At 45.0% G+C, this 21,070-nt stretch overlaps 4 protein-coding genes across 14 annotated transcripts; 3 read left to right on the top strand and 1 right to left on the bottom strand.

Annotated features, from left to right (window-relative positions):
* Nucleotides 1–132: 132 nt before the first annotated feature.
* Nucleotides 133–5,069, top strand: LOC6725701. Of its 3 annotated transcripts, XM_044923754.1 has the most exons (5): nucleotides 185–202; nucleotides 406–631; nucleotides 1,380–1,433; nucleotides 1,500–2,422; nucleotides 2,828–5,069. In XM_044923754.1, the coding sequence occupies exons 4-5, from the start codon at nucleotides 1,624–1,626 to the stop codon at nucleotides 3,676–3,678; spliced, it is 1,650 nt and encodes a 549-aa protein (XP_044779689.1). In that variant the 5' UTR covers nucleotides 185–202; nucleotides 406–631; nucleotides 1,380–1,433; nucleotides 1,500–1,623; the 3' UTR covers nucleotides 3,679–5,069. The 3 variants fall into 3 exon arrangements, with proteins under 3 accessions (XP_039153550.1, XP_044779689.1, XP_039153551.1); XM_039297616.2 differs by having other exon boundaries at nucleotides 133–631; nucleotides 1,383–1,433; XM_039297617.2 differs by lacking the exons at nucleotides 185–202; nucleotides 406–631 and adding an exon at nucleotides 953–1,166.
* Nucleotides 5,070–5,229: 160 nt separating this feature from the next.
* On the top strand, nucleotides 5,230–8,890 carry LOC6725700 (alpha-(1,6)-fucosyltransferase). The gene is made up of 4 exons (XM_016172722.3): nucleotides 5,230–6,024; nucleotides 6,427–6,976; nucleotides 7,243–7,667; nucleotides 7,732–8,890. The coding sequence occupies exons 1-4, from the start codon at nucleotides 5,780–5,782 to the stop codon at nucleotides 8,369–8,371; spliced, it is 1,860 nt and encodes a 619-aa protein (XP_016038973.1). The 5' UTR covers nucleotides 5,230–5,779; the 3' UTR covers nucleotides 8,372–8,890.
* A 2,228-nt stretch (nucleotides 8,891–11,118) lies between these two features.
* Nucleotides 11,119–11,882, top strand: LOC6725699. The gene is made up of 2 exons (XM_002106666.4): nucleotides 11,119–11,331; nucleotides 11,418–11,882. Exons 1-2 carry the CDS (start codon nucleotides 11,223–11,225, stop codon nucleotides 11,651–11,653), a joined length of 345 nt encoding a protein of 114 aa, XP_002106702.1. The 5' UTR covers nucleotides 11,119–11,222; the 3' UTR covers nucleotides 11,654–11,882.
* On the bottom strand, nucleotides 11,811–21,023 carry LOC6725698 (phosphorylase b kinase gamma catalytic chain, skeletal muscle/heart isoform). Of its 9 annotated transcripts, none has more exons than XM_039297428.2 (12): nucleotides 20,744–21,023; nucleotides 19,826–20,314; nucleotides 19,597–19,734; nucleotides 18,870–19,048; nucleotides 18,519–18,803; nucleotides 18,363–18,453; nucleotides 17,686–17,822; nucleotides 17,524–17,621; nucleotides 16,726–16,809; nucleotides 14,924–15,433; nucleotides 12,630–12,788; nucleotides 11,811–12,557 (listed from the first exon to the last, which is right to left on the bottom strand). In XM_039297428.2, the coding sequence occupies exons 3-12, from the start codon at nucleotides 19,686–19,688 to the stop codon at nucleotides 12,423–12,425; spliced, it is 1,770 nt and encodes a 589-aa protein (XP_039153362.1). In that variant the 5' UTR covers nucleotides 19,689–19,734; nucleotides 19,826–20,314; nucleotides 20,744–21,023; the 3' UTR covers nucleotides 11,811–12,422. The 9 variants fall into 9 exon arrangements, with proteins under 9 accessions (XP_039153362.1, XP_039153364.1, XP_039153359.1 ...); XM_039297430.2 differs by having other exon boundaries at nucleotides 20,198–20,314; XM_039297425.2 differs by having other exon boundaries at nucleotides 20,849–21,023.
* Between the last annotated feature and the right edge of the window lie 47 nt (nucleotides 21,024–21,070).

Below are 21,070 nucleotides of genomic sequence, written 5' to 3'. Positions count from 1 at the left end.
CCGCGTTTATGCCTCCGCTTTGAACAGGTATTCGTGTAATGACGCACTGCGCATAAACGCAGCGGCAGAGACGATGGCAGAGCGGCGGCAGAGAGCACGGACGTCGCCGGCAAAATGAAATGGAACGCCGAGGGTGCCAGAGAGATACAGATACATTCGGGCAGCGAGTGCGGGCGAGATAGAGCGACAACTCCTGTTCCCGGTTCGTCGTCGTTCGTCATTCCCATATTCGCTTCTCGTATTCCCTCTCATTCCCATTCGCAATCCCAATTCCCAATTCCCGTCACACGAGTTAGCAGCACATCGCACAGCTGCATCGCTCCGCTCCGATCCTTTTTAATTTTTTGTTGTGCTTTCGGTGGCGTGCTCATTTCGAGAACAGAGTAACCCCTTTTTATTTGTCAGTTGTCAACGGCGCCCCTGCAGGCAGAAAGCAGAAGCAGAAACTGAAACAGCAGAGGAAGAAGAAGAAGCAGCACAGCACGGGCACAGCTCGAAGCACGCAGCACAGCACAAGCACAGAGGCGAAGCGAAGCAAAGCAAAGCAGAGGCAACACAGAAAAACAGCAAAGCATTGGAGTAGTTGTTTGGATGTGGACGGAAAGGAAGACTGGCGGCGACTAACTAAAAGGTATTTGTTGTTCACCCACTCATCTGTGTGCGTGCAGTGCGCTAGTGAAAAGCTGTTCTCAGCGTTTGCCAAAAAGACAAGACGTACGAAAAAAGAACAAACAACAACAACAGCGAAAAAATAGTAGCATTCGTTTATTTAATGCTCGCGTTCGTATTTTTTCGAAAACCTAGATGGAAAAGAAATTTTCTGCTGCTGCTGCTGTTGCCTCAGTATATAAGTGTGTGTGTGTTTAAGTCAGTGTGTGTGTGGTGTGCGTGTTTTTGCCTGTGTATGAGCGCCTGGCTCTCTTTGGGTGGCGAGAGCGAGTGTGCTGAGTGAGTATGTGTGTGTCCGTCCGTGTGCCTGTCAGTTTGCCTGTGTGAGTGCATGGCGGACTAAAAAGAACCCGACGACCGCACTGTAAAAATTCGATTTGTGTGCTGTGCACACGGCGGCGGAAGCGAGCAGATTTTTGGCAAATAGTGAGCGATTATCGGATTGAGTAAATACAACAAACGACAGAGACACGGCCGCAGCAGCAGCAGCATTAACAGTAATCAATCGAACTACCTCCCGATGCCACCGCACCGATCCCCCTTGCATATGTAATCGTAACTGTAAACCTAATTGTGTGCCTCTTTTCTTCTCTTTTCATCCACTCTCCTTTGCGTTGCTGCTTCTTCGTGCTCCCTCTCTCGCACTCGCATTCTCTCTGTCTCTCACGTACTCGCTTCTTTCTCGCCGGGAACTCTCAACGCACGAATAGCAGTACGTTGACAGGAGCAGCTCGGAACGGACAGGAAAAGCAGGAGATTAAACAGTAAGCAATAAATTGATTTGGCGTATAGTAGCTTACACCTAAGTACATATATCGCCGCATATATAGTCAGCCGGGCACTTGCGGATCAGCCAACGTCCTGGGACCCAAGACGATAGATACCACGATACGGAGATACAGCGATACCACCAATCATTAGCAGGCGACAACGACACATCCGCATCCGCAGAAGATGTCCAACGGCAAGGCGACGGTCTCGTTCTTCGAGACCGGGAGCACCACACAGTTCGAGTACTGCTACCAGCTCTATCCCCAGGTTCTTAAGCTAAAGGCCGAGAAGCGCTGCAAGAAGCCGCAAGAGCTGATCCGCCTGGATCAGTGGTATCAGAATGAACTGCCTAAATTGATTAAGGCACGCGGGAAGGATGCGCATATGGTATACGATGAGCTCGTCCAGTCGATGAAGTGGAAGCAGTCGCGCGGCAAATTCTATCCGCAGCTTTCCTACCTGGTCAAGGTCAACACACCGCGCGCCGTCATCCAGGAGACAAAGAAGGCCTTCCGCAAGCTGCCCAATCTGGAGCAGGCGATCACAGCTTTATCGAACCTCAAGGGCGTCGGCACCACAATGGCCAGTGCACTGCTGGCAGCCGCCGCTCCCGATTCGGCACCATTCATGGCCGACGAGTGCCTGATGGCTATACCAGAGATCGAGGGCATCGATTACACCACCAAGGAGTACCTCAACTTCGTCAATCACATTCAGGCCACCGTGGAGCGCCTCAATGCGGAGGTGGGCGGGGATACGCCGCACTGGTCGCCGCATCGCGTGGAGCTGGCCCTCTGGTCTCACTATGTGGCCAATGATCTCAGTCCCGAGATGCTCGACGATATGCCGCCGCCGGGATCCGGCGCCTCTGCCACTGGCACCGGTTCACTCAGCACAAACGGCAACAGCAGCAAGGTGCTCGATGGCGATGATACCAACGATGGTGTGGGTGTCGATTTGGACGACGAAAGCCAGGGAGCAGGTAAGCAGCTAAGATGGTCCGGTAACTGCGGCTAGATACACACATGGAACAAAACACACAAACCGAGTAATCTTTTCCAGAAACCAAGTTTTTTTCCTTTCCGGAATTTTCCATTAAACATATGTTTCTAGTATCGTAGGAGTCAATTTACAATTTAAAATTTATTTCCTACGCGTGGTGTATTGTTAAAAAAAAGGAGGAATTGTAAAGTTACTACTGTAAAATTGGTAACTTTTAACATATTATCAGTATATTCAGCTTATACTTGTTGGCAGCTTAGCAAAAGTGTTAGGACGTCCAATAATTTTAAACACAGAGGGTTTCTTTGTTCGATTACTCTGACCGCAGTTTGCCGAGTTAACAAATTGACTATTGATGGCTAATCCAATGCTTTCTATCCCCCAGGCGGTCGCAACACTGCTACAGAATCGGAGACAGAGAATGAGAACACCAACCCGGCTCCTCTGATGCCTTTACAGTCGGGTGAGGCCAAGAATAACGCAGCTGCCGTTGGCGCCGCCCTGCAGGACGGTGACTCCAACTTTGTTTCGAACGATTCCACCTCCCAGGAGCCGATCATCGATGACAACGATGGCACCACACAGACAACGGCCACTACCTCCACAGAGGACGGTGAGCCCATCGCCCTAGACATTGGCATTGGCATCGGTTCGAGTGGCACACCGCTCGCCTCGGACTCTGAAAGCAATCAGGAGGCGCCGCCCAAGACCAACAGCCTGCCCATCCTGACTCCCACACAGCACTCGAGCCAGAATCAGAAGCAGGCGCCGAGCCAGCCCCACAAAACTAACAATTCGATCACCAACAATGGTCAGGCTGCTCCATTGGCAGAAGAGGAAGCGGTTACAGCAGCACCACAGCCAGCCAGCAAAGCGACTGCAGCACCAGCCAATGGAAATGGTAACGGGAACGGCGTCCTGGGCGACGAGGATGAGGATGAGGCGGAGGACGAGGAGGAAGATGAGCTGGACGAGGAGGAGGATAATGAGGCGGAGCTAGAGGCTGACGAGAGCAATAGCAGCAACGGCATTGTGAGGGACAGTAAACTGCAGCAGCTGGCGGCGAACAAGACGGTGGATGCGGTTTCGCCGGTAGCAGCGGGTGCAGACTCGGCACCAGCCATTGGACAGAAGCGTACTGCCCTGCACTGCGATATGGAGCTGAAGAACGCCGGCGGAGTGGGTGTGGGCGTGGGGGAGAAGTCACCGGAGCTAAAGAAACTGCGCAGCGAATGAGGCGGAGGTGAGGAAACGAAATACGGATACGGATGCGGATGCGTGTCAGAAACGGGGATCGGTTCGGCTCGGCACGGTTCGTTTCGCCGCGTATCCGGTGGAAAGACATTGTATGTAGTGCAGTTGAGTCGACATAGAGACATAGAGCAACATTACCTACACTTTACCACAACAACATTCAAGAAATTCTACTATTAAGCAACTAACTATACATACATATAATATATTATATATATATATATATACAACATATAACGAGAAGCGAACACCCAACACACTCCACTCTCATACACACAACACGACACCACACACGCCACAGACAGACAGACACACACACACACACAACCCAACATAACATGAACATAACCGATCAGATCAGGGCGGAATATAGGATCCCGATCCAGAAGGCAGTAAGCAGCACCACAAACAACATTTCAATAGCATAGGAAGCGCGCCAAGATGAAGAATCAGAAGAATCCGATCAAGAATCCGAAGAACAAGCAGCAGAATCATCAGCAGCAGCAGCAAAAGAGAGTTCAGAATGCAGCGTTAACGTAATTTAACTGAAACGAAAAGCAAATGCAAACATGAATAGTAACTACAAAACAAGATCAGATGGAAATCGATATTTTTACACAGTCAAAAGGAACATTTAAATATAAAGAAAATTTACAAATGCCGCAGTTGCCCACTACATACAAAAAAACAAAAAAAAACAAAAATATGAAAAAAAATAAAAAGCGAAAGAAAACAAAATGATTAAGATGGAAACAACAATAATTATAATAAAACAGAAACGTAATTTATATACATAGGTATTTAAATTTAATAATAAATCAAAACTTGTCGTATAAACCAAGCAAGCCCCCCACCACCAACTCCACCACCCCCTCGACCTTCGACCCGCAGCAACTCGCGCTCTCTCTCTATCTCTCTCACTCAAAACACGCCGCACACACAATACACCCCCTCCCCACACACATTAAACACACAAACACTCGGAAGAAACAAAACAAAACTCATTTCAACACTAAGAAATTTTTGTGGTCGTAATTATAATAATATAATTTATATTATGTGTAAAACTTTTTTTTAACTTTACATATACTGAATTTTTTATAATTTATATGATAATCACTTTTCATTTGATTTCCAAAAGAGAAAAAAGAAGAAACGGAAGCATAAGAAGCCCGCATCTTAATTGCACCCGACGCAGGTCGTCCGATCTCCGCGTGGTTTGGGTTGCCGGTACCGGGTGGTTTCCCCGATATCCACGACCCATACCACTCGCAGATCGGTCGGAACTTTGAAAGTAACAACACATCTGAAAATTATAATCATTTTTATTATTAGTAGCATAAGTGCGAATAAAATGTGAAATATTAAGAGAACACGGCATAAAACTGAAAACATCCCACAAGCATCTTCAATTGTTTTATCACCTCAATGGGTTTTTTGCATTTGGCATTTGAATAAGCGTTACATCGAGAGCCGTTGGAACTAGTCATCGACTTATCGGAAATAATGTTATGGCTTGTCCGAATATGGCAACGCTCTTCAAGTGGTGGGCAGATGTATCGATGTCTATGCATCGATAGCATGGTGTGCTAGCTACACAGCTCTAGTGCTAATCAAAAGAAAACACAGAACAGGACGGAAATATATAGAATACTTTTGCACTTAATTCGACTTTGCCACGACTACCTGGCCAGCTCGATCGGCGATATAGAGCGCCGGCCCATCCGTCAGTCAGAAATTTCATTCCGGCATTGATCGACCCGCGTGAAACTTGCATTCCAGCTGGCCACCATCCATACGTCCATATATCCTTTATAGAATATCTATAACTCGAAGAGGAATCCTAGCCCCGCCGACCATGTCATTGGATCGCCTTGGTTGCTGGCCGGATCGGAGTTAATTGGGACTATGCGCCGGAATCGAAACAGCTCGGCATCGAAGTACACGTAGAGAGCATTCCCGAGTCCGCCCCCCGTTCGGAGCTCCGTTCCTTGATCCCCTGGCAGATCGATTGTGGTCCCGACGAGCGGAGGGCAGAATCCAGAGGAGGAGCAGGAGCAGGAGCACCTGTGGGATCGCCGTCATGCTGCTGGTGCGTCAGCTATTCGGGGCTTCGGCCAACTCCTGGGCACGCGCCCTCATCATATTCGTACTGGCCTGGATCGGATTAGTCTACGTGTTCGTGGTCAAGCTGACCAATACTCAGGGCCAGCAGGCGGCCGGGGAGAGTGAGCTGAACGCCCGTCGCATATCACAGGCGCTCCAGATGCTGGAGCACACGAGGCAGCGCAACGAGGAGCTTAAACAGCTTATCGACGAGTTGATGAGGTAGGTGGCTGGAGCTGTGGGGATACAGCCGGGGGCAGCACAATAGCACAAAATATATCATTGTTAGCACTCGCCTGGAACCCCTTTTGGTCTTGCTATAAAGTAAACAAATGATTATACACGTTAATTGCGATTTTAAATACCGCCATAGCTGTGATATCAAAGAGATTAGCATCAATCAATAACCAGTTCTCGGTTTATGTAGAAATAAAGAAGCTTCAATAGTATTTGTATTAAATATAGCTTCCTGAAACATTGTAGCATAGCAGTTACACTTTTGCGATCACCATTATGATGATTTGTCAGCAGCGGGGCTAATTATTCGTGGCACGTTCGCGGAATTACATGCGATAAGCTGCTTTGCTAACCTGAACCCCCATCTCCCATCTTTTTATTTTCCAGTGACCAACTGGACAAGCAGAGCGCAATGAAACTGGTGCAAAGGCTGGAGAACGATGCGCTGAATCCAAAGCTGGCGCCCGAGGTCGCCGGCCCGGAACCAGAATCCATGTTCGAGTCCGCCCCCGCTGATCTGCGCGGTTGGAATAATGTGGCCGAGGGAGCGCCCAATGATCTGGAGGCCGGTGTCACCGATCATGGCGAGTTCGAGCCCAGCCTGGAGTACGAGTTCACGCGCAGACGCATCCAGACGAACATCGGAGAGATCTGGAACTTCTTCAGCAGCGAACTGGGCAAAGTGCGTAAGGCAGTGGCCGCCGGCCACGCGAGTCCCGATTTGGAGGAGTCCATCAACCAGGTGCTGCTCCAAGGCGCCGAACACAAGCGCTCTCTGCTGAGCGACATGGAGCGGATGCGTCAGTCCGATGGCTACGAGGCCTGGCGGCACAAGGAGGCACGCGATCTGAGCGATTTGGTACAGCGGCGCCTGCACCATCTACAGAATCCCAGTGATTGCCAGAATGCTCGCAAGCTGGTCTGTAAGCTCAACAAGGTGCGTTTTATAGATTATTCCCATTTCTTGAGCTAATCTTTTGGTATCTACTATCTATGGTAATCTATGGTAACTACCACGTTTGTCAGTCCGATGAGTATATTTAAATACCTAGGAAATGGTTTACTTTCCAACAAGTAAATCACTTAATCTGCTTTTTATTTGTAATTCTATATAGTTATTAGTAATTAGCTATTCATTCTGTAACTGCTTTCATATGTTTTCATCGACGACTCCAATCTAATTAATAATTCCTCAATCCCCAGGGCTGTGGCTACGGCTGCCAACTGCACCATGTGGTGTATTGCTTTATAGTGGCCTACGCCACCGAGCGGACGCTCATCTTAAAATCCCGCGGATGGCGGTATCACAAGGGCGGCTGGGAGGAGGTGTTCCAGCCGGTGTCCAACAGCTGCCATGATGCGGGCAACGCCAACACCTACAATTGGCCGGGCAAGCCGAACACCCAGGTGCTGGTGTTGCCCATCATCGACTCGCTGATGCCGAGACCGCCGTACCTGCCGCTCGCCGTTCCCGAGGATCTGGCGCCGAGACTTAAGCGTCTGCATGGAGACCCCATCGTTTGGTGGGTGGGTCAGTTCCTTAAGTATTTGCTTCGACCGCAACCAACGACGCGGGATTTCCTTACCTCTGGCATGCGCAATTTGGGATGGGAGCGTCCCATTGTTGGGTATGTGAATCAAGAGTGAATTCGTTTTCTTGAAGAAATTAAATATTCGGTTTTTTCCTTACAGCGTTCATGTCCGTCGCACGGACAAAGTGGGCACAGAGGCGGCCTGCCACAGTGTGGAGGAGTATATGACCTATGTCGAAGACTACTACCGCACACTGGAGGTAAACGGCAGCACTGTGGCTCGTCGAATTTTCCTTGCGTCGGATGACGCCCAGGTTATTGAAGAGGCGCGCCGAAAGTACCCGCAGTACCAGATCATTGGTGATCCGGAGGTGGCGCGCATGGCGTCCGTATCCACGCGATACACGGACACCGCCCTGAACGGGATCATTCTGGATATCCACCTGCTTTCCATGTCCGATCATCTGGTGTGCACTTTCTCGTCGCAGGTGTGTCGCGTGGCCTACGAGATAATGCAGACGATGTATCCGGATGCAGCGCATCGGTTCAAGTCGCTGGACGACATATACTACTACGGTGGCCAGAATGCGCACAATCGCCGCGTCGTTATCGCCCACAAGCCGCGCACGCACGAGGATCTACAGCTGCGTGTTGGTGACCTCGTCTCGGTGGCTGGTAACCATTGGGATGGCAATTCCAAGGGCAAGAACACCCGCACCAACCAGGGCGGCCTATTCCCCTCGTTCAAGGTGGAGGAGAAGGTGGACACCGCCAAGCTGCCTCTCTATGCGGGCATTTAGTTCTTTGCTCACATCACTACATTCTCGGCCGTGTTGTTGATCGATCTGTAAATCCTGTCTGCCGCATTCCACCTGGAATTTCCATGGTGCACTTCGATTCGGCTCGGATCAGCATCTCCAGAATCTATCGAATGTCCAGAATCTCAAATGAAATCTCGCTCTTTCTGTACTTGTCCATCAATATGTGACTTTTTCTTCATGTTCTCGTCTGCGCACTTTTACGCTCTGATTTCGATTCCGAATCTTATTCTTATTCTGCATTTGTACAAGTCTTTTAATAAGATGTAAGTCGAAAGCCGAAGAAATTATGTTGACAAGAATATACATAAATATATTTATATATATAAATAAATTATATATAGAAGTGCATGTAGTTTCACTAAGCGCAATATAGTCTATCACCTGTAAAATAGTTAAAAAAAAAAAACAAAGATAAAAAACGAACGCAAAACAAAACTAAAACTGATAAATTCGAGCGTCATAGTAAAAGAAATAAATAGTAATGTTTTAAAAAGCAAATATTAAAAGCGATTGTCCTTTTCTGCAACTCTGGGCTGTGGGCTCTGCTACCAGGCGAACATGAATTTCAGAAGGGAATCTTGCTACTTGCTGGTTATGATCGCCTGGTACCAAATATCTAAAAATACGCCTTGTTGGTTTTCAGCAGACACCGGCTACTACTTTGTTTTAAAAATCAATTATTTATTGATTTCAATATGTTATAGGAATTTAGCACTGGTAATAAGCTGCTCAAAACAGTTATTATTTCATCTATATGACAATTTTCAGAGAAGTTATGACGAAAATTCCCTTTGTGAATATCAAGTTTTTGGCAAAAGCCGTTTTTCCGAATTTCATCAAATAATCAGTTTTTTTGACACAACTTCAAAAATAATAGCCTGAATATGGAATGTCATACCTCGTTGTGATCGTAATTAAATTTCCAATCAAACTGTGTTCAAAAATTGAAATTCTATTTTTTGGCCATTTTTTGCAAATTTTGATGATGTTACCCCTTACCAAAAATGCAAAAATCGACCCAAAAATTAATTTTCCTAAATTCTTCAAAAAGTTATAGGAATCGTTAGCACTGGTAATTAGCTGCTCAAAACAGTTATTCTTTTATCTATATGACAATTTTAAGCGAAGTTATGACGAAAATTTCCTTTGTAAATATCAAGTTTTTGCAAAAGCCGAATTTTGTACATCAAATAATCAGTTTTTTTGCCACAACTTTAAAAATAATAGCCTGAAAATGAAATATCATACCTCGTTGTGCTCGTAATTAAATTTCCAATCAAACTGTGTTCAAAAATTGAAATTTTATTTTTTGGCCATTTTTTGCAAAATTTGATGATGTTACCCCTTACCGAAAATGCGAAAATCGACCCAAAAATTAATTTTTCAAAATCAGTCAAAAAGTGATAGGGATAGTTAGTACTGGTAATTAGCTGCACAAAACAGTCATTATTGCACTTCTATGACAATTTTTAGATAAGTTATGACAAAAACACCCTTTGTATAAATCGTATTTTTGGCCAAAAGTCGTTTTCCAGATTTAAAGGAAGAAAATATTTAGTTTTTTGGCCAAAATTTCGGAAATATTGATCCAAATATGGATTGCCTTACCTCGTTGAGTTCGTATTCAAAATTCTAATCAAACTGCATTTAAAATTTGGATTTCAAATTTTTTGCCATTTTTCGCAAATTTTGATGATGTTACCCCTTACCAAAAATGCGAAAATTGTTCAAAAAATAAAATTCCCTAAATCCTTTTAAAAGTGATAGGGATCGTTAGGATTGATAACCAGCTGCATAGAAAAGTAACTATTTCAGCTATTTTACCATTTTAGGATATCTTATGATGAAAAATCCAATTGCAAATACAACATTTTGAACAAAATGCCATATTTGGGGTTCAAAACAAAAACCTTGTTGAGTTTAGCTTGTTATACGTATGACTTACATCAATTACATTAGCCTGTGGGTTGAAAGCCTTTTTAACCTGAGCTGGATATCAATGATCATTCATCAACAATATGCACTGTATTGTAAATATATACATATAATCATCGAATATTGAAGGACCAGTTTTTTATGATGGCTTTGCGGCGGTTCAAGAACCCCGAGGCGCCGGTGAAAGTGCAAATTGAAGATGCGTGCCCTCGTGATGATGAGTCAAGTCGCGGTAAACCCGCTGTAAACACTGCTACTCTCAAAAAACTCGCAGGAATTCCAAAACACAAAAACAAGAAAATTCCCCAAAAAAAAAAATAATAAATAAAAAAAAAAACGAAACGGGTGCCGAAAATTCGAAACGTGATAAGCCTCCACACACCGTCAATAAAACAAAATAAGAATAATAACAATAAGCACGCGCGTGTGTGTGTGTGCATAAATAAATTAAAGGCGTCTGTGTGCGCGGAGCAATTGTAAATGTAATCAAGTACTCAATGAACCGCAGGGAAGTAAAAAACAAAAAAAAAAGAGCACAGATATAAAAAAAGAATAATTATAAAAAAAAAATAAAATTAAAACAAAGCGGCCAAACAGGCAGCTAAACCGGCAATCGGGGAATCGGAAAAAGGAGCTCGGCTCGTTGGACAAGGTCACGTCGGTGTCGTCGGCAGCTGGAGCGGATAAGCCGCCTCATTCCGGGGGCTTTGGCTTCGTTCTCGAATTCGGATTCAGTTTCGCCTTCTGATAACCGACGCCCCCGGCTGCGTATAAAACATTGCCAGTGCGGCTCAAACATCAGCACTTGCGGACCAGCATCCCAGTTGATAACACCTCGCTCGATCCCAGAGTTACCACCAGAGATTAGCCAAAACCAAATCCAGTGTCAAGCAGTATGTCGCAGTTCAGTACCGTTGCCGCACTCCTACTCCTCGGCCTGGTCGTCATCCTTGGCGGCCACGGTGGCCAGGCGGCCGTTGCCAAGGTCAAACTGAACAATTCAGGTAAGTTGGTGGTGCTGTCCACTTGGGTGCCAGCCTCCTTGCAGTCAGTCATATACGATACTAACTATTTGCTTCTTTGCTTGCAGCGCATCCCGGCAAGTGTGTGCTGGACACGCACACGATCCTGTCGCCCGGGGAGACGGGTCTGGCGCCGAATCTGCCATGTGTGCGGGCCGAATGCCATGCGGATGGCTTGGTGACCTTCAAAACCTGCGATGCAGTCGCTCCGCCGCCGGGCTGCAAGCAGCGCGACTTTGTGAACATCAATCGCGAATTTCCCGCGTGCTGCGAGCGGAAATACAATTGCGACAAGCACATCTAAAGTCATTATTAATTGCCATAATCCTTAAATTGCTCGACTAACTAGGAGGCAATGGGCAATGGATTTGTTTTCAGCTTATTATTTCGTTCTTTTTTTTTGTTTGTTTTATTTATTGTGTATACTACAACATAACAATTAAAATGTAAACGCTTAGCAATACAATTAAATAATTTAATAGAATCATTAACAGAAAATACATATGCATGTACGCTTGCTTGTGTGGGCTTAGTTGGGTGTGGAGTATGATGAGATGAGGTGTGTGTGTGCATTCCCCAACCCAACTTTCAATCTCATCATCCGATTCGGCTCGTTCTGGCGCCGGATAATAACGTTGAACCACTGGCTAGCCATATACCATCGGGCTGGTATGCGTGGCCGTGGTTGAACGCTACACTCACTACACTAACTGATTACACTAGATGGCTGGCGCATTAGACGCAATAAAATCGAATTTAAAAGTATTAAACAAAATCACAAGGACGACGAAGGCAGGGAGGTAATGTTACTAGGCGATTTGTAAATCCGTCCAGAACGAGCCGAATGTATGGATGGATTGAATCCTTTTTGGTGTGGTGTCTCTCCAGTTGCAATCGCAATTTCCTGCTTTTGCTAATTCGTTTGTTTGTCTGTTTGTTTGTTTCTAGGTTTCTTGTTGCTGTGTTTCCTTTTTTTTGCTTTCTGTGTGTGTGTGTGCTTGTGTAGATCAGCGGGACGCCGCCACCCCCCACGTCCCATGCCCCATGCCCCATGCCCCATGCCCGACCGACTTCTATCGGCTGAGATTGTTGATATAGAGCGCGTGGAGCTCGGTGCGCGGAGTATTCTCGAAGAGGGCGGCCCGATTCTGGCCCTCACCCTTCTTGACCCAATGCCCGTAGACACGGAAGGCACAGCCATCGATGACCTGCAACAAAAGTTGAATTAGTACATGCTAAGTATATGTATATTCGAGATATGCATCCTTGTGGCAACTCACCTTGCGCAGAACCTTGACGCGATACGGATCCCGGATGGCCTCTTCAACGTGCAGCGGCTCGGCGGTGAAGCGCAGGCGCCGTATGCGGATGACGGCCCGTATCACGAGTATGGCGAATTGGAACTTTTTGCGCGCGTTGAAGCGACTTTGTTTGCGCAGCTAAACATCAGATAGAGAGAGAGGGCAAAGGATACGGATTAAACCATCTGGATGCTCGGCAATGCGGATCGATCTCTTTCTTTTGGCTTCGTGTTTGGGTTAGAGGTGCACACGCCACGGGTTAAATTAGCCGGGGATTATGGGTTTCTTGTTAACTCGACTCGTGGTTAGCAGTTGGTGAACTACAGCCTAATGGTTAATGGTTACTTCCTCGGACAAACGAGGAACAACAACAACACGGATCGTGGACAGCGATATGTTTCGATATGCCCAGTAGTGTTAGTCCTTTTCTTTTGGTTGTTATTTTTTTAGTGAAGAGTACAACATCGGGGTCAGTGTTTCGATGGGTGATTCGTTGTTAGTGATTCGGGTGGCATTAGTTACTTTCGTTTCGAATGATTCTAGGTTTAGATGGTCAAGCGGAGGCAGTAACAGAAGACAACAAAGCCATAACCGAAAGCCATTAGCCAACAGTTTGGGGTCAGGGGTCAGAGGTTAGGGCAATGGGTTAGCGGTGTAATTACAGTCAGAGAAACATTTCGAGGTAAACCACAACATTGACAACTGGCACGATATACATACATACATAGATAGATATATATACACATGTGTGTGGCATTAGGCAGATAGTACGAATATACATAGACGATAAATTTAGGTATATGCGGAGTGGGCGTGGTTGTATGGATATAATACTGAATGAAAATCTATCTCAGTTTGACTTGGTTTACTCACAAGGGAGTCTCCACAACACCGACTTATAGACACACATCTTATAAGGGCGTTGAGACTCTGACAATATAGAGAACATGACACACAAACAAAACGTGTATAACATCATCAACAGAGGAGAAATTAAACAAAATAATCCGTCAGTGAATCGATTTTGGCGTTATTTCATAATTGATACGATTATAGATGGGCAGCATATGCACACCCAAAAGTATATTAAATCCGAATAAAATAAAGCTTACAGTTGATTTTACAAATTAATTAGAAGCAATGGTTAATAACTTTTGTTACGATCGAAAAGCACCATAGTTTTTCTTTGGGTGTATATATGTACACAGTGTGAATGTAGGGTTATTGGTAGTTAAGTTTAAGTCTATCATGCTAGTTAGCTTATCTAACTATCCTGACTTCCTCCACAAGACACATGAGACAAATGAGAGACACTGAGTGGCGGGATTAGTGATCTTTATACTATTTACTATAGGGGCTACAACACAGAGGTATAAACGGCAGAAGCAAGTCAACTACATACAGTTCTTGTAAATATCATCCAGTTCACCCGAGAGATATGTACTAGAGAAAGGTGCATATAATACAAACATAGTGTTTACTCGCTATGATATGACTAAGTGTCAGCTATAAGAGAATACAATAATAGTAATAGTAATAGTAATAGTATAATGCAGTAGAGGTACTTTCAAAGTCTTACGCTAAATAGTAGACGAATGGTTTGGTTTTGGGTGGAAAGCAGCGGTGGAAAGCATATCGATCGCTAGATATAACGATCCATCGACGGATCGAACATCATTTAGAAAGAGACAGCCGAACGACATGATGGAGTGAAATGGATTAATGGGTGAGTGATACAATGAAGGTGAATCGAGTGCAGCTTGTCTCTGATGATGTATGGAGTGGAGTCGACCGATTCGAATCAACTAAAAGCACTAGAAATTAATCGGTAATAGTACGTGTGGCAACTAAATATTAGGTATAACCCACGCGGCTGTCAAAAAACGTTAGCAAAAACGAAAAATTCCATACAAAACTGACTGATATATGGTGTTTAACCAAATTATTATCCAAATTAATAAGGAATGTTAAATGTTTGAAAAGTAATCAACATAAGATTACATTTAAAAGTATTTAAGCAAATATAAAACACACATTAAACAAAAAGTTCAAATAAACAATTGTCAAGAAAAGGCATTTAAACATTTAAAAGGATCGTAGTTTTAAGTATTCCTTTAATGACTGAATGGCTAACCACACTGTCTAAAAAAATCTCAGGCAACTCTAATGCTTTGTGGTATGCAATTTAACGTTTCCCTAGCGATTCCTGCCATCGCCCGCTGGGCCATTCGTGATGGGTAAGCAAGATCAAAGAATATCATTGGAAAACCTGCCTGCACTGTAGGAGGTGCATACACCGATTGCTTGCCATCGCCACCGGCCTGCAATTGTGGATGCTGCAACTGCAGCTGCACCGGCAGCTGTGTCGTCTGTTGCTGCTGGTACTGCTGCTGCTGCTGCTGCTGCGTCTGATGCTGCTGCGGCTGCTGCTGATAGTAGACCGTCGCCGTGAGCGTTTTGTGGGAGGAGGCGGATGCCAAGGCCGAGTTCGAGGTGTTGGCGTTGGTGCTGGTGGCGTAGGAGTTGGAGGCGCTGGATGGCGACATGGCATGGCAGGTGGCGGATGCAGCACTGGCAGCCGCATCGTCCAGCGGCCCGTCGCGCATTCGATTCGACGAGTAGGAGCTCTGTGGCGCACAGTACAGGTAATTGGGGGCACCGGCGCCACTGCTGTTCAGCTGCCCAAAGCGATACGATGACGCCTCGGATTGGAGCAGGTGCCTGCTGTTCGTGTGGGCGGCCGCGATGGGCGGGGCCGGATGCCGGCGGTCACCCATTAACACCTGATCCCGTCGACACCGCGATTAATAAACACAAAAAACCGAAGGCGAGGCGAGGCGGAGGAAGGATGAGATTGGCAGTGGGCAGGAGGGTCAGAGGCAGCAGCAGATTGGGCCCGGAAGAAATTAAAATTGGTTTATCAGTCACGGGGGTTAAATCAAAAATTGGGTTGGGTGAATCACAGGACTTTCTTATACGTATATGAATATAATATATAATACCTAAAATGACTTCAACTTACAGTCTACTTATATGAACTGTGGCAATTGTACAACATCCTAGTGGACTACTAATAATATATACCTACGTTTTCATACTTATATGCACCTTGTGGGGGGTATTGTATCTAAAGTACGCCCGATATCTTGAATTTTATTCTACTCTATTATTTTACTCTGTGAATTCTCTTCAAGGTATGGGGGGTACTATCACCAAATCCTCAAATCTCACTGCCTTTATATCCTTCTTCTCGCTAACTGAATGGTTAATGCACGCTTGCATGCAGTGACTCAAAATAGGAATTGGGGTTTTCTTTGGAGGTTGGGATAAAGGAAACCCTGCTGGATTTTTGTTTGGTTGATTGGTTGGCATGCAGACACAGTTATTAACTTAACAGATTATGATTCAAATGGCGAGCGCTGAGCTGCAGACGTGTGTTATCGTTTTTAGTTATCGAGGCAATCGGTTGATTTGTACAAAAAACACACAAAATCGACAAAAAACATCGAGTACAAAAAGGAATGGGATTGGAAAAGGGTTATATATATATATATATATATATATATATTCTTTCTTTTTTGTTATCATTGTGGTGCATCGATCAGTCGACAAGCAAATCAAATCAGATGCAAACAAAAACGAAGCAGATCGGGTACGTATTCGATTTTGTTTCGTTTTTCGCTGGCTATTGCCGGCCGGTTAAAAGTTATTATGCTTGGCACAGATGACCTGAACGGGTTTTAAATAAATAAACATGTATAGTATACAATTGATATGCACTATGATGTACAGTTTAGCTGGGTTATATTAGATCGGCACAGAACGAAACAGAACAGAATGCAACGAAACACAGACACACGAATGCTGGGCCGGCAGGGTTGCATATGGTCATGAGTTGGGTCTGCCGGCCCGATAGTTTGATTTTATTATCGGGATTATCAGGATTATCGGGATAATCGTTATTACAGCAATTACGATTACGTCTCCGATATCAATATATGGACACGGAGACACACAGCACAGAGAGATTAAGAGATAGAGAGAGCTTTGGGTTAGTCCGGGAACGGTTCGTTACCAGTGCGATCTCAGTGATGCGACTCATTCGTCGGGACTTGGTCGACAGGCTGCGCTTGAGGCCATCAATGTTTTGCTCGAACAGCTATCGATGGTAGTGTGTGTTCGTTATCGTTCGTTTGGGTTCGTTTAAAATTAATTGGATTCGATTTGATATATAGTTTATATGTAAGGAAAAGAAGAAAGAAAATGTTTGGTATAATAAATAGTAATCATAGAAATAAAAAGTTAACAAAACGCAAAGAGGGTCCGAAGGGTTTTCAATTTTTTCTTTTTTTTTAAGGGGGCGGGGGATCCAAACTAATGACTGATCCTGTCAGGCTATAAATCTGACAATTGAACTAAGCTACGGGGTTAGGCTGCTACCCTAACCGAATTATAAATCATAATCGTAATTTTAGGAGGTAACAGTAAGAAGAAGCAGTTAATAGGCTGTTGTGAGTGGTTGGTTTGTGAGTCACAGGTGGGTGTTCTTTTCCATCAGAGTGTGTGTTCTTAGGTGTACGTTGTGTTTAGAAACATTTGCAGGGCCAGGTGTTTGGTTGGTTGGGTGGATTGGTTGTGTAGAAGATAAACCCACCCGAGGTTAAACCCATCAACTAGAGATCTAGTATCTATGTACAAGAACAGGAACCCGAAAGCTAAACTCTGCTGCCCGAACACAAAAGGCGACTCGAAGGCGGACCTCATTCTTGGCGACTAATTGAACTAATTTGACTGATTTTCCTCTTGTATAGGCGGTTGTAGTAGTGGTGGTGGTAATTGGAGCCCGGCGGCTGCCAACAATTCCGGCACTTACCATTTGGTTGAAGAATGGATGTCTTAATACTTCCTTGACGGTTATACGTTGCGCAGGATCAACGACTAGACATTTGCGTATCAGATCCTTGGGATCCTCTGCAATCAATCGAAACAAAGCAAGTAAGCATACGTTTGGCATGTGCATATCAATTGGACTAACCTGAAATATCAGCCCACTCCGGCGAGGTGAAGCTGTACTTGCCCTCCATGATATTCCGCAGCATAACCATCTGCTTGCGGTGCCAGAAAGGTGGACAACCGACGAGCAGCGTGAACATAATCACGCCACAGGCCCATCTGCAAACAACAAAAAGAAATCGAAAAAGAAATGGGTAAAAGGTGTCAATTTTTCCTATTAAAAATTTTTGCTGAAACCAAGTAACGTAGATACCAGTGGGAAACGTTAAAGAACTCGAAAATACAAAAAGCCCTACGTTTTGCTGAACCGAAGAAATATAGACGTCGGTATCGGAACTACTCAGATTTCATTCATGACTCATTCATTAAAATGCACACCTAAAGATCAAAACAAATCGCCTGACACGAATCACACCAGTAAAGGCAGTGTATCAACTATCAGCAAAATTTGCGTCTATAAAAAAAAGAAGGAAAACGGGTCTAATATCGATAAAAAAGTGTAGGCCTTTCTTTTATATTTATGTAAGGAAAAAATTGTAATAATAAAACTAGCTGTTAACATGAGCAATTTAGTAATTTGAGCAGACAACTCGTATTACAATAAATGTGATACTTTTTGTGCTTAAATTACTTCTATAATTTACGTGAGCCAAAAAAAGGTGTAATGCAGTAATAAGTGGCTAGTTTATACGCTCTTACATGTCTACTTCCTGCGAGTAGCCGGGGGATCCCTCGAACATGTTGCACTTGAGCGTTTCGGGCGCCAAATAGCCCGGCGTTCCGCACAGATCTGAAAGAGGGAAGTTACATATAGTTTAGCTTAGCAAATAAAGGAGGATGCTGTGTTGTTATTACTTGTAAGTTTCTCGCCCTCTTGCAACTGCTTGGCGAAGCCAAAGTCCGTGATCTTAACGTTGTGGTTCTCGTCCAGCAAGATGTTCTCGGGCTTAAGATCCCGATGGACAATGCTCTTGGCGTGTATGTACTCGACGCCCTCGAAGATCTGTCGCATAATGGTGCGCGTCTTCTTCTCGGAGAGCGTCACCACAGAGGTCAGATAGTCGAAGAGTTCGCCTTTGGGACACAGCTCGAAGACGAGGAAAACAAATGCATCTGACTCAAACACATCCTGCAGATCAACTGTGCACGATAACGTAGATGGTTAGTGGTGAAATTGAGTACATGTGGTTGCTATGTGAGACTAACTTATGTAGGGATGCCCCATGACCTGGCGCAGTATTGAGATTTCTTGTCTGGTTGCTTCCAGCATGTGATATGGATTGGTCTCGCCCGACTCTGTGGTGGCGCCCAAGTCGATGATCTTGGCGGCGAACTCCTTGCCCGTCTCTTTTTCGATGCATCGCCTCACGGTCGAGCTGATGCCCCTGTAAGACAAACATTGCATGTAGATAAAGAGCTCTGCTTCTGCTGCACTTGACATTGCCATGATCGGGAATTTATCTAATCTCTAATCCCTAGAATTGTAATATGTAATTAGCCCTTGTTTTCGCTTAGTCGCTACTATTTGCTTGGCAAATTCTGATCTTCGTTGTGGCGTGAGTGGGCGGAGAAGTGGCCGGCAGACAGGCGCCGCTTGAAAAGCAGCCCATGCCATTGCTCCATGCAATGGAAGCTTGATGAGGCTGACTCACTTGGCACCATTTAGCCCAAACTGCATTACTGCAGACTTGGCAGTAAGAGCTTGGGAAAGCAGAAACAATCGATATTTGGATGTTCTAGTGGATTTTTCTGAGGATACAAGTATCAATATTTCTACGATCTTTAAGTTGCAAAATTAACTACGCCAAGAATATTAATTATTTAAAGTGAAAATAAAAAGAAACGTATTTGTGCAGGTTAAGTGCAGGATCAATTATACTTCAACTGAATTCAAAAGGATCTGAGATCACGGCAAGTGTAATTCGATTCTTACCTGCCCAGAATCTCCTTGGGCTCGTATTTGGCATAGAAGCCCTTGGCCGCATCCTTGTCGGGCAGCAGGTCATCCTCCTCGTCCTTGGCCATTAGATTTCGTGAAATCTTGCCGGCTGCCGAAACGGCAGTGTGGAATCTATTTGGTGAACGAGCGGAAAGCAATTGGTTAGTGAAGGATTACATGATGATGACGGTGATTATGTTTGCAATCAAGATCAGTTAGTTACTCTGTCAGGCTGCCTGCTAATGAAGATGATGGGGATGGGATGCGGTGGCGATGGCGATGGAGGCGTAGGAGGGGGCTGTGTTTTCTGGTAGTGTTCTGTTGATGAGGTTGATGCGATCGTTTAAGGCGTTGCTATTTTTATAACGACAGTGTGGAAACGAACGGACGTGTGACACGAGTGGAATCTCTCGCCGACTGCGATTGAGACTGTGACTCTCCGACTTTGCGACTTTGCCGACAATCAGACTTGCCGACTTTCCGACTCTGCCGACTTTCGTTCTTTTCTTTTCGTTTCTTGTCGCCTCGCCTCACTTCGCTTCGCTTCGTTCCGTTTCAGTTTAGTTCAGTTCGGTTCGGTCTTCCTTTTAATTACCAAGCCCCTGCTATTCGATTCCACCCGATTCGATTGGAAGTGGATCCTCTCCTGTTGCTCTCAATTTGCTCTCTCGCTCAGCTGTTGGCGGCTGATTTAATTAATAACGAATGCCAACTGCAAAAACACAGATCGATTTGAATAACAGGCAAAAATTAAATCAAAAATAATAGAATTAAAATGTATTATTACACAAGTGTGTGTGTGTGTGTGCGGTGTGTTCACAACGAATGATTACACAACTACAACTTTGTTTTGTTTGCATTTCAAAAGGGTGCACATTATCATTGCTGTTTTTGTTGTTGTTTAGCCTCCTTATCACTGATACTGCTTCTCTTCTTCTTACTACTGTTGCTGATTTCTTGCAGTTGTTTTGCTAGCACGCACACACACACACGCACGCTCGCATGCACCGACTATGTGCAGCAGGTTCCTTTTGTTTTTGTTTTTGCTCTGCTCTCGTTTCACCCATCCTCCTTTGCAATCCCACACACACACTCGCGCACACAGACGCCGCACAGCACACATATACGCACACACACGCACCATCGTGGACATCCAACTAAGCGGGTACATTTCAATGTCAACTAAGGTTAAAAGTAGTACGCTTTTTGGCGGAGTTGGCGCCCGCACCGCCAGTGAAACACATACACGTGTGACCGCTCGCCTCTTGAATCGCTGGCAACGACGTCTCGAACATAACTCTACACAAAATATATATTCCTCGGATTAAATTGCTAGTGCAACAATAAAACCCTGTATTTTTGACACAATCACAAAACTGGAGGTGGCACTAGTACCGATATCGGAGTAATACTATCGATTATTCCCGACAAAATGTCATATCGATAGCATATCGATATCTATCGACGA

The sequence above is a fragment of the Drosophila simulans genome, chromosome X (genome assembly GCF_016746395.2).
Source record: "Drosophila simulans strain w501 chromosome X, Prin_Dsim_3.1, whole genome shotgun sequence".
Lineage (NCBI taxonomy): Eukaryota > Metazoa > Arthropoda > Insecta > Diptera > Drosophilidae > Drosophila > Drosophila simulans.
This window is presented reverse-complemented; position numbering and strand designations above follow the sequence as displayed.